This window comes from Sander vitreus, chromosome 3 (assembly GCF_031162955.1).
Source record: "Sander vitreus isolate 19-12246 chromosome 3, sanVit1, whole genome shotgun sequence".
NCBI lineage: Eukaryota > Metazoa > Chordata > Actinopteri > Perciformes > Percidae > Sander > Sander vitreus.
Genome location: NC_135857.1, coordinates 19,744,968 through 19,758,084, shown reverse-complemented (window position 1 = coordinate 19,758,084; position 13,117 = coordinate 19,744,968). Strand labels below are relative to the sequence as shown.

General features: G+C 39.3%; 1 protein-coding gene across 2 annotated transcripts in view; it reads left to right on the top strand.

The window, feature by feature from the left end:
- Positions 1-6,892, top strand: part of rasa2 (RAS p21 protein activator 2) — a 30,683-nt gene extending 23,791 nt beyond the window's left edge. For both annotated transcript variants that reach the window (XM_078246434.1, XM_078246435.1), the window contains 6 exons: positions 844-950; positions 2,654-2,736; positions 3,133-3,341; positions 3,828-3,931; positions 4,319-4,499; positions 5,991-6,892. In XM_078246434.1, the coding sequence (XP_078102560.1) occupies positions 844-950; positions 2,654-2,736; positions 3,133-3,341; positions 3,828-3,931; positions 4,319-4,499; positions 5,991-6,021 (715 nt within the window). In that variant the 3' untranslated portion in view covers positions 6,022-6,892. The remainder of the gene's footprint in view (positions 1-843; positions 951-2,653; positions 2,737-3,132; positions 3,342-3,827; positions 3,932-4,318; positions 4,500-5,990) is intronic.
- Positions 6,893-13,117: the final 6,225 nt, after the last annotated feature.

Here is a 13,117-nt window from a genome sequence, read left to right as displayed (position 1 = left end):
GTTCAGCTCTCATTACTTTTGAAGCTTCTAACTGAATCTCTGTGGTTTGAAGTTGAGTTTCTGCTTTATTTTACTCTTTTCATGTACGCTTATAGGAGCTGTGTTAAGTTACTGCTGTTGAAGACCCCAATATTTCCTGATGTTGCTGCTTCATAATAAAAGCTTTTAAATAACAAAATAATGGGAATTTTATTGTGAAGAATTTATTAGAAATTAAACCATTACACCGTTTTACAGCCACTAAAACAAGAATGTCTATAGTAATATCTTAAATCTGTGAATTTGGGTATATTTTATGAAACTAAACGGCTGCCTTTTCCTGGCAACCGCGGGGCACAGACCTCCACAGACCCAGGGATATAAGAGAAGGCAGCACCGGAACAAAAACAGGGACACATCACCGACAGTATGATAAAATCACATCCAAGACACATTTGTCTATCAGTAGTTTCTGTGAAATGAAAAATACTTTGAAGGAATACGTAGTTCTGCTCACAATTGAGTAGGCAGTCCTTAATGTGGCCCAGGACACTCTCCCGTACACTCTGCTAAAAGAATGTGGTCATATTGGGCCTCATTTGGCCCAGACCACCTCCGAATGTGGTCTGAGTGATTAGATCCCTAGATGCATACAGACCTGTACTTTAGAGCTGTCCCCTTGTAATCAGATCACCTAGGACGGATTTTAATTGCGGGTGGAAATGGGGTCTTAATTGAAAGATTTATTTAAAATCGGAACCATGTAATTTTTTAGCCAGCTGAACCGTTTAATTGCTGAAAAGAACTGATTTGTTTAAACATGGCTTAGTTTTATGAACCTCAATCTTGTGTGTGTCCTCATAGGGAAGTACAGAAACGAGCCCAGGGGAGAAAACGCCTTGGCAAGAAGAACTTTAAAAAGAGATGGCTCAGGGTGACCAACAGGGAGCTCTCCTACCACAAACATAAAGGTGAGACCAGTTTCTAGAACCAGAAGTTAACATAATATAAGATAGAGCTAACAGGAGATGACGGTGCGTTCTATCACACTATCCTTAATACTACCACCAGATGGCACCAAAGTGAAACACTTTCCAACCTTACACATAGTGGAGGTGCCATTTTATTGGCCGGGGTTATTTGCCAAAAGTTGAGATGTTGACAATGTTATGTTGTACATAAATATGAAAAGCTTCAGAAATTATTATTGTTGTTGTTATTATTATTATTATTATTATTAATGGAAATCTAGAATACATAAAAATTCACAAAGAACTCATACTGATCATCTAATTGGTTAACAATAGTGATTAAAGAGCAGAACATAGAATGCCTTAAACGTTCAGTATGCTCGCCGTTCCTGAGCTGGCGCGCACAAATGTGACGTCATGGGAGCGCCGTGAGTATTTATACTTGCGCGTAGTGGTCGTGACACTAGTTGCAGTCCTGAACAGAGGTGGTGCTAATGAGGAAAGGCTACCGACTTTGCTATTTCTACAGACTGGAAGAAGAAGAAAAAGGTAAACAACGGCAGCAGCATTGACGTCAATGCTTCGATTTGATTTGATGACCTACTTCATCGGATCAAGCCTTTCATTCACCATAAAAGAACTCCTTAACCCAGTAAGTTTACAAGAGAGACTTGCAGTAACTCTGAGTCCTGGCATCCGGTTGCCCAGTGGTGAGTGCCTTCTGGTCGCGCACTCAAAATCCTGGCATGCCAGCGAGATTGACGTCATTTTGACGTCACATTAGCGCGCGCGAGCTCGGCTGCGGCGACTGTAAAACGGCTTTAACTCTGTTTTCTTTGCCTTAACTGATTATCGCACCTATTATCACGGTTTAGTTTTAGGGCTTTTTAAAGTTAATACTATCTTCTCAGGGGATCTAAGGAAAGGATCAAGAGTGTTATGCTGTAGAATGATTTATTGGAAAGGGAGGACGTGATGATAAATTGGAGTAATTGCCTTTACATGTATCTGCCTAACACCTGTGGCATCAAGACGTATCAGGCTGAACTTGTACTTAGAACAAACCCAGCCTTTTTTTTAAAGAATTTGTATAAATGAAAATGTTTCTAAGAGCTACAACTAGCACTTAAGTTAAATTATGGATCATGGATTTTACGTATGAATAAGATCCATGTCATATTGACAAGGTCAATTCTGTATGAATCTCTTTGATTTCACCGTTCCTGTCGCCTTGGATTGCAGAGAACACAACTATGTGAACATTTTGACAGCCAAATGCAGTGCTTAATTTGGGTTACTAACCAGTAACCTGTTACTATTTATCTGTGAGAGTTAACCAATTTGATAGTTTGGAGCATACTCCAAGCCTAAGCATTCATTATGGGAGGCAATTGGCAAATGTTTATTTCGACATAAGAAAATGGCTGTTATTACTTTCAGAAATGAGAGATTGGTTTTCAGAAATTGCCAAAAAAGAAAATATATATCTATCTATCTATATCTCGAGCACGGTGTCTTACACTATCAAAAGGCACATTGAAAGGTGTGGAAGACCTACAGTGCGTTAATTCACTTCCACCTTCTCATATTTTCTACTTTTACAAGGAGCACATAGTTTAACACAAACAAAGAACCTAAAACATGGGTTGTTGATAATTCTGACTGTCACTGTAATTATTGACAGAATGACTTCTGCTTTCCAGGAAAAGAGGCCCTCTGCATCATCAATGTCAAAAATATCCAGGCGGTGGAGAAACTGGATGAAAGTGCCTTTAACCGCAAAAATGTAAGTCAATTCCCCTCAGACACACAATCATCACTTGATGCTGTGAAGTGATAGCAGAGGAATATATAAATACTCAAATAAAAAATATTTTTATATATATATATATATATATATATATATATATATATAATATAATTTTTTATATTATATTTATTCTATTTATTGTAATGTGAAATAGAAAGGAATCTCAGGTTGTTACAAGTCAAAATGTTATACACATCACAATTCTAAAGTCTGCTGTCATTGTAAGCATAGCCAGACCTGTTTGATAGTCTTTTTTTTTTTTTTTTTTATAACTGTAAGAATTTGAAAGTGTCCTGGAAATAACCTGGGCGATGAAGACTGGTAACACTGTTTGGACTTGGCTCTTAAACCGCTTGGTTTCTCTTGTGTCAGATGTTTCAGGTGGTCCACTCTGAGAAGCCTCTGTATGTGCAAGCAGGAAACTGTGTAGAGGCCAGTGAGTGGTTGGAGGTCCTGGGCCCGGTCAGTCGCTGCAATGAGGGACGCCTATCCACCTTTCATCCTTCAAATTACAGCAGTGGAGCCTGGCAGTGCTGCAAAAGCCAAAGTAGCAATGCACCAGGCTGTAAGCCCTGCACAACGTGAGTCTTTGCCCCCATCACCACCACCATGACAAGAAACATCTTATCTCTAAACTATACAATATGTGTTGCAGATCATACTTACACATAAACACTTACATTTTCAACACAAAATTGCTCACCGTTGTTTTGAAACCCTGCCACTGGTGGTAAATTTGACCAACCATGTAGGTGCTACTCCAAGGTCAGCACTCTAATGAAAACAGTCACCAGCTCATGTTTCATTTGCTCTGGCAGATACGTCTCCCCCCCCTTCCTTTCAGACAGATTTCCAGCCAAGCACTTGTTGTCTGTTGCCATAAACTAATCAGTTTTTCACATGCGGATGGACACACATGCAAACCACAAGCTTACAGAAAACACATCTAGGGCTCAGCTGGATTTCTGTTTTTATTCTAAACAAATCAAAATATTATATCCTTCACTTCTCTCTGTTATTCCCTTCTGGATGAGATCTTCTTTCACATTTGTTCTCTCCTGTTACAGCACCGTGCTGGCCAACCTGCAGCTGGACATAGACTGTGACCGGGAAACGGAGAGAATATTCTCCCTCCTCTCCTCAAACGATACCAAGCTCCAGAACATGGAGGGTCAGTGTTTGTTCATGAAAAACTGAGTTTATGAGCAGGTTTTGATGATTTCACTTGTTGTCAAATGTCACAAAAACTGCCCCAGAGTACTTTCATGAAGCATTGCATCATTGTTAGAGATCATGACCTCTAATGATTGTTGTATGCATGTGTTAAGGTATCTGTGCTTCAGTGCAAGTTGTGAAATAGAAGTGCGGTAATTTCACTAAACTTAAAACATGCAATTTCCAATGACAACCGAGTGCAACACTTTTGATTTCCGATGTGGTCAGACAACACGTCTTAAGATTTTAGTTCTGATCGAGGATAACCGGACCCTTAAGCTGCGCTTAATAATAATAATAATAATAATAATAATAATAATAATGATGTGTTTTCTCTCTGCAGATGCATGTGCCAGTATGGCGGTGTACCAGGGCCCTCAGCGGGAGCAGGAGGACTACTCCAAGTTCACCATTCAGGAACCCAAAGAGACCTTTCAGACACTCAAACAGCTCCGAAACATCATGGAGGAACTTCAGAGGCAGCACAACATCAGGAGAGACACAACGGCACAGTACGGAAGCCTGTAAGTCTGGACTGCTGATACTACATGTTATATTTGTACTGTAATTAGGGCTGTCAAACGATTACTTTTAAAAAAAAACGCGATTAATTGCTGAAGTTCTATAGTTAATCGCATATTTTATCACATGATTAAAATTCTATTATTTTGCATTTCAGAACAGTTTTTAAGTACATATTAACAATGGAAAGTAATTTTTACCAGTGTATCTTGATTGGGAATCAAATGAATGCAAAGAAAGTTACTTTATGAACTTGATTTTAAGATTTGTAATTGTTTATTTACTGTAAACAAAAGAAAAATGTGTGAATCTGTCATTATTGCACAATTCCTCCAAGTACCTAACTAAAAATCCCTATCCTTACTAGAGTCAATATAGTGTTTAGTAACTCCTAAATAATGTTGATTACTCACTGACGTCCAGTGATCACCGGTTAATGAGCAGCTCATTTCTGCACAAGTCCGTGTTAACACAGCCCATCTCCACTCTTACCCGGCGACAGAGAAACAGGCTGGATAGTCCGGTACACTGTTGTTTCCACAACAACAAAAACACAGCAGTCTCTGAACTCGCATTGGGAGTTTCGTTGAAGTTGGATGTAGTCCAGTTTTTGTCTAATGAGCGGACACTTGCAAGCAGGATTGATGGAACAGGTGTCCGGCTAGTGTTAGCTTTCCACCTAGCTAGGTTATACTCCAGCACCGCTGAGGATGTCCCCCCGTGATCGCCGCTACGGCCGCTGCTGCTGCTCGCTCCGGCCGCCGCAGCTGCCCGCTGGTCAAACTAACCTGTACGGCGGGCCACAGTAACCTCTTATTTCCGAATATTCATCTCTCCCCCGCCCCCCCGAGGGCCGGTGGTCTAGCATCACGTTAACTGTACTACTATGCTTAGCTCCGTAGGTGGTAGCTCAAGCTTGACGTGCTTCGGTGATATTTTAATTCGGCTTTACACAACGTGCATATGGCTTTCGACTTGTGTACGAGCCGTCCGGGAGTTTTGGAAAATAAAAAGCGCCATTCAGGATTTCATTGCTGCAGTCTTTCTCCATCATGCCTGCAGCAGCAGGATGTGTTACGAGGAAGTGGCAGCTTGATGATAAGTAACGGTGCTGCAAAGGGTCAAAATAGTAGCCTGTTAGGCACGACACAAAGCCGAGTGAAGTGTAAAATAAATTAATAAATGCCGGCATGCGATTTTAATTAATCACGTCGGCCCTTAATCACATCGTGATTAACGCGTTAACGCTGACAGCCCTAACTCTAATACATAACGTGTGTATATGATTTGATCTACATTTTTATGGTTGACTATTTTCATGTGTATATGTGACTTTGTATGTGTAACTTTTATTCTTTTGTCCTTGTAAATCCCAATGACAAACTTTATTATTACATAATTACTGCTGTGACCACTCAGACGTAGTCGCTCATACTCGCACAAAGATAAGGCGCTCATCTTTGTTCTCTGTTTTCTTATGCTTTCTGTTTCAGGGACAACCCCATAGTAGGGAAAACCTCTTAACCCGGGCGGGAAGGTGGGGCCTGAAACGGCCATACTGTACCAGCAGGTGTCCGTACACCACACAGAGCCTACGGTCCTAAAGGAGCCCCTGGAGTTGTCCCAGCGGGAACGCCCGCTGTGTGTCCAGGAGAAGAGCATACAATACACCCTGACCTCCAGACATCATGATTCCACTACAGCAGTGACCGCCTAAGAAGGGGAACCAGAACGAGCTCCTCTCCTCGGTCCTTGAAATGAACGAACCCTTAGGTGTTTTCTTTGGCAGTACATTGCCTCATCTCCTCCCCTCCTCTGGTCCCTTATAAAGAGACACTTTCCTTGTCTTAATTTATGTCCTCTTTGACGTCTACAGCTGTGTGAAAAAGGCATCATTAGATGATGTGTGAATAGGCTGCTAATTTTTTTTATTCACCCAGTTTTTTTTTTATATCTGCAGTTGTGATGATGCTTTCCCAAATCGTTCAAGGTTTTGCTCTGACATCTTTAGAGTTGATTTAATAATCGTCTTTCTGGAGGATCGTCCTCTATTTGTGCCCCTTTTATCTTTCTCTACTCTCTCATCTGAACAAATGTTTATGTATATTTTCAGAGGACAGTTAAGTAGATGAAACCGATCTGCCTTACCTTGATGGATGTTTCTTTCACAGTAAATGCTGAGGGAATAATGCAGAAGCACTTTAAATATTTGGAGCACTCCAAATGGAAATGATTAGATACTTGGTATCAGCTTTCCCCATTTTGATCAGTTACATGATCTTGAGTACATTTTTTTGTTTCATTCCTGTACAATAACATTTATAGCCTTTAGATTTTAAGATATTTTTCTCAACCAAAGACAATTTCATAGGTTTGACTTGGAAAAAAAAAGAAACGATTAATGTATTTTGAATACAAATGTTTTAAAAATGGACACACATATATATATATATATATATATATATATATATATAATATAAAAAATGTTTTTTTGTGTATGTTTTTGCTAACATATTCTTTTACTTTTTAGTGTCTTAAGGTGAGCAGACTGCATGCTTCATTCAGTTTAGCATCCTGATGGTACATGATTGTGTCCCTGATTGTGAATCGTATTGGTACGGTGTACATTAGATCTGTGCTGTCATGTTGAGAGCATCGCAACATACATACACTGTAGTGGCTTATGTAAGAAATTATGGAGGAAATGCAGAGAGGAATCCATCAGAATAACAAATTACCCCCGTCATCCCTGAATTAGTCCAGACAATCATGGCAACCAACAAACACGTTTTTATTTGATTTTTCAAACCAGCAACTCCAGCTGTTGTACTTAATGGTTTAAGAGAATCTGTTTGAAATGTGGCACTCTGTGGTTTAGAGTTAAAAGTTATTCACAAAGTTAGTTGCAGCACTCCACTGCCAAAACATTCAAAAGTCTGTCTTGTTTTAAAAAAAAAAAAAAAAAAAAGAAAAGAAAGAAAAAAGATCCATTCATTAAAAATGATGCACATCATCATGTTCCTGGTGTGACTCGTGTCCTAGAATTTTTTTTTTTTAACCTAACAATCATATCAGTTACAGAAAATCAGCTGTTTATAAATGCTTATCACAAGTTATCAACCCCCTATGGTCGAACAGAATTCAATTAATTATATGAAGCTGATACAAGCAACAAAATCCTCAACATTTTAAGATCTAACCATTTTTATCTAAACGTTTTTACTGATTATTTTTCTGTTGGTCGACTTATTGATTAATCAACAAATCATTTTTGCGCTGGAGAAAACTGAACAATCAAACTTGTGATTCAATCCTGGTTTTGTTTTTATTGTTTTCCATCATTTGCCCAATTGAACAATGAAGTATTGAAAAGATACAAAAGAAACTTGAATTTATTTTAACAACAAAAGTTGAACATTTAATGCTGATAATACAGGGTTAACCGTGTATTTTATTTTGCCTGTGGAAATAAGTTTTTTTTTTTTTGTGTGTGTTCTGTCATATATTTCTAACATGCATGTCTTGTGTATTTAACAATTTATTTTTCTAGGAAAATGTTTTTGTATCTTTTTAAACTCCGATTTAATGTGTTGCTATACTGGTACTGTACCTTGTTCTTTGTCTGCAGAGCTTCTTTGAGGCTTTTGTTTTTGTCCCCGAGTTGTTCCCTTTACTGACTGTATGTGGTTGTAGCTGCTGCCAAACCGCCACTTGTTGATAGCTTAACGCAGTGTTACTGAAGTGAATATTGTGTGTAACGTCCCACAGAGCTGCAGCTGGTACTGACTAAGTCCACATGCAGGTTTTAAGTGAATGAACTGCCTAATCAGAGCCAAAATACAACTGTAAAATGATTTGAATTAAGACATTGATCATTGGGTGAACTTTGCCTATGCTTGTGAACAGTTTTCCGTTGGACAGCAATATGTGGACCCTAACTAATCACAGCATAAAGTTATTGTTATATGGTGTATAAGCTTGCATGTCAACTCCATTGCCAGTTTAAGGGCCAGTAAACTAGTGGTTGATGTCTTCTGGTTGTGTGCTCCTTTTCATATGAAGGTGATTAGGTGAACATGTTTTGGGGTTTAAATACCATTCACTTGGTCACAAAATTATGCTTTTATCTGCTTTTAATAAGGGATTTCTTTCCATTTGTTTCTCCATGTCTGCACATTGTCTCTAAAATAAACAGTCCTTGTCAGCATGTGGATGAGATGCATGTGGAAACGCGTGCAGTGGCCTGGTGGTAGTTGACTTTGACTATCTCATATATTACCAAACTGAAAGGGACGTGCTTTATGAAAAACATCGATCAAGGTGGTAGTAGTCAACTCACACATCTGATGTGTGTTTCTGAGCACTTAATATTAATTACAGAAGCGAGGAAAAAGTCCAGGTTAATGCCGGAACAAAAATATGATTTCACGGTCTGCTTCAAGCACGACAACAATATAAAATTTCTCGTCGATTGCAGGCGTAAAAATTGCAAAACGAGCTTTTCTTCCTGCCCATCACCTTACATCGGTTCTGTCAGTCACAGAGCATGAGTACAATAAACAATTTGAAGACTTCATGGGATGTTTTTTTCTGAAATCTAAAAGCTTGTATTTTCACATCTCCAACTCATTTCATCTGAATGTCTCCATACTGCTTCAGTACATTATCTGTTCTTTTTATACACATTAAATATATTGTTTTCCACACTTGGTCTTTTCTGTGTTCATTTGAAACGATTTACAATAAACACTTTGCCAATGCTTCTCATATCTGTTGAGTGTCTGTGCTTGCGCTGAAAAGCCAAATGTCAAGAATGTACTCCAGATAAAAGCTGGTTGGCAACTGTTTTGAGTCTTTCATGTGACTGGCAGCTTTATGAAAAGCTCAAGGCTTTAGTGTGATGAATTGTGTTGGGGGGGTGAAATTTTTTTTTTTTTAAACTGTAGCATTTGTTAAGAAGAAATAATTGACAGAAGGAACAGTTGAGTTATTGGGTTTGAAAAGAAACTATACAGTACATCTTCAGTCATGCTTAGATGAAATAAATCATGTTTAGCCATAATGATAAGTTTTTGTTTTTGTTCACATTATCCTCTTTCATCCTGTTTTATTCCTGAAAACAGCTCTGGACGTCTCCAACATAAACAGATTCAGTAACACTGAAAATGGGTTTGATTAAAAGCTGTATGAAGCTGCTCTTCCGCAACCCAACTGCTTTTAAATAAACCTGCTGCACTTCAAAGCTAAAAGCTGAGCATATTGTACATGCATGTGATACACAATGTGGAGGAATGTTAGCAACAGGTTTCATTGAAATTCAATAACCAGCTGTGAAAATATTGGCCCCATAATCTTGCAGCCCTTAAAGCTTTGTGTGGAATTAATTATACTTAATATACCTTGATGAACTATAATTCTTATAAGCAGTAGTTGGAGGAAAAACATGTATCCATGTTTTTGTTCCCAACTTTGGCTCTAGTGCAGGTTACAGGCATACATTGATCACCAATGCATTATATTTGTATTAAAACATATGTAGACTTCCATACTTTTCTGAACACAAAAAGATTGAGTGTAGAAACAGAAGCTGGGGCTATTTGTCTCAGCTGATAAGATTCCAAGTTTCCCTGGTAGCTAAGATCATAATAGGCTTATAGTTGCTTCTGGATGATGACCACACAGACAGGACTAAGCTCTCAGTGTGTTCTATCAGAAACACCTAATAAACTACACAGCCTGCATCCTACACTGTCAGATCTAGTAGACTATCATTTTATCTTCCACATTCCTTGAATTTTGAGCTACCTGTTAGAAAGGCTGCAGAGAAGGTAAAGGAAAGAATTATATGTAACGCCATCAGGAGATACAATACTTACCTTTCCTATAAAACAGCTGACTTCATTCCCTGGTTTGTTATACCCAGATCAAAACATGATCCCAGTGCTAATATTTAGTTTTGTTTTTCTTACATCCAGGTTGCTCTCTAAAATATGTTAAATCTTAGCTGAAACAACATGGAAATGACGTTTGTGATCAATTGGCATGGAATTTACGTTGACAATGGGATTCGCCATTATAAGAACACAGATGCGAACAATTTTGCGGTTTGAGAACACATGAATCTGACGTAGACTTTCCTTGGGACCATTGTCAAGAACAAAAGCGTAGGAAGATATTGGTGAATGAGGCCCATTGATACTACTCTCATGCATGTGCAGTAAATAATAAAATAAATAATAAACAGCTGGTTAACTTAGCTTAGCAGGAAGACTGAAAAAAGTGGGAAACAGCTTGCCTGGGAACAGTTTTTGAAGTCTATGACAGGAAAACATTTGTGTTTTAAGGGTCAAATGTATACCACAGCATGAGATGTCTTCGCGTTACAAGAGTACAAAGCTTTGTCTGTAAAAGTAAAAAGATGCTAAAAAATGTTCAGTACAAGTTCAATGCAGAATACACACATCATACTGAGGCCTGCTGCTTTTTCCCTGAAGCATGTGTACAGTCCTTACTGTGTGTATTGATGCATGTGCTTTGTCTACTTGTTCATGAACTTCCTGTTGCCTGTCCCCTGCAGCTACCTGACATGACTTGAAGGGTCAAGTTACACAAATCACAAAAAATCTAACCCATTTTTCCCTCTTACTTATAGAAGTGTGTAGTCAATCAGATTTTATTTAATGTGTGTAGGTTTGAGATATACATGTGGATCTTCTGCCTCTACACCAAAACGATAGAGGTGAATAGGATTGTCTGTGTGTCACTTGTGTGCACCAGAGATGGTATTTATGTGAACCTTAGTACTGCTGCTCTGTGACTTCATCATTGTCACAGCGCTCTGGCAACATCACAGTCTTCGCATTCACGGTGAAACCCCAAGCATTTTCTCAACACTTTTCACTTACTGACTGTGAGGCCATCTGATCTGACCCTCTTTATTCTATAGGACTGCTGTGTCGGTCCGCAGAGTCTCAGCAGTGTCACTCACTCCCTCTGGATTTCTTTTGTTGAAATTTGACTTGACGCATTGTAATGTCTTCTTTTATCTTATAACAGCCTGGGAAAACCCTGACGAACTTCCAGCAAATTTGAGATTTGCTCTGCAAGTCCGTCTGGCCAAGAGACCATTCAAGCCCATTTCCAATTTTTCCAAATCGAGGCACCAATCACAACCGTTGAGGCGGGCTTTACACGATGACGATAGCGCAGTGACGGCAAGCAGCTTTTTGTTTACATTCAAGATGACGGCCACCGAAGCGCAGCAACCTGTTGATGCCGCTGTAGCTGCTACGTCACCCGGATCGTTGGTCTGATTGGTTGAAGGACTATCCAATTGCGCCCAGAGGCATTTGAACGGCGTCCGTTGGTGACGCCCCTTTGGAAATGGGCTGTGAATTAAGCTTGCCCAGACCCACTCTCAGTTACAACTGAGGAGGGTCTGGTGTCAACCAGGCTAATCTTAAAATGGAAGTCAGTTGAGATAAGGTAAATGAAGCCTATTGGTCGAGCCTGTATTGAAAACTATGTAGCCCATTTTCTGTGGTCAGTTATCAGCCCAAAACCAAACTTGAAAATTAAATGATTTGATTGTAAATTGTGTGGCCTTGTTGTTCTCTGCTTCTGCTCCTTAGTTTGTTTCCACTGTGGGATCATCGTACTTGAGATTTACTGAGCCAATTCCTTTTTAGATCCTACTGCGCAGTGGCTCCCTTTCCTCTTGTTTTTTTTTTCTTTTTTCTTGGGGTGGCAGTAACTCAGTTCATGGGGACTTAGGTTGGGAACCGGAGGGTCGCCGGATCAAGTCCCTGTACAAACCAAGTATGGCGTGTGGACTGGTAGCTGGAGAGGGGCCTCCAGGGCACTGCCGGAGTGTCCTTGCCTTTGAGCAAGGCATAGACTCCCCAAACTGTTCCAGGGTCACATGACCTACTATGGCTGACCCTGCGCTACGAGCCCTCTGAAAAAATGCATGCGTGTGGTATCTGGGAGGAATATGCCAAGAGATACATATCAATATGCCTCATGTGAATTTGCCTTGTGTTGATTGACCCATAAAGCATCTTTTTACTTTGCATGCACACAAGACACGAGAGAGATTGAATAACAAACAACGGATTTGATTTAAATCATTGTCACTATGGTTACTGAAGGTGATTTTAATGTTTTAAATGTAGTCACAGGGAAAGACTTGGACAATGCAGTGGTTGATTATCTGTTGTCATATGCATTTTCATTGCCAATTCTTCAAAGTTGAATGGATATGGTGAATGTATAAAGTTATTTATGTTGTTCAGATGTTCATATGTTTTTGGCCTTTGACTAGAAGTCAGGGCCTCAGTCTGAGGAGTATTTTACAGAGGAAAAGTATACCCTATAATCCTCACAGAGCTGGCGTACTGTCAGTCCTTATTGTTTTGCCTAACATTTTGTTGCCAAACCTCAAACTGCAGGAAACGCATCAAACAAACAAGTGTGGATATGTATTTCCATAAGCTAATACTTTCTGTCTAGAGTTGTATAAATATGTTCTAGTGTATATTGGTTTTAGACCCAGCACTCAGTCAGCATACAGTATTTTATAAATATGAATAATCAAAAGTCAAATGTTTGTGTAGTAACA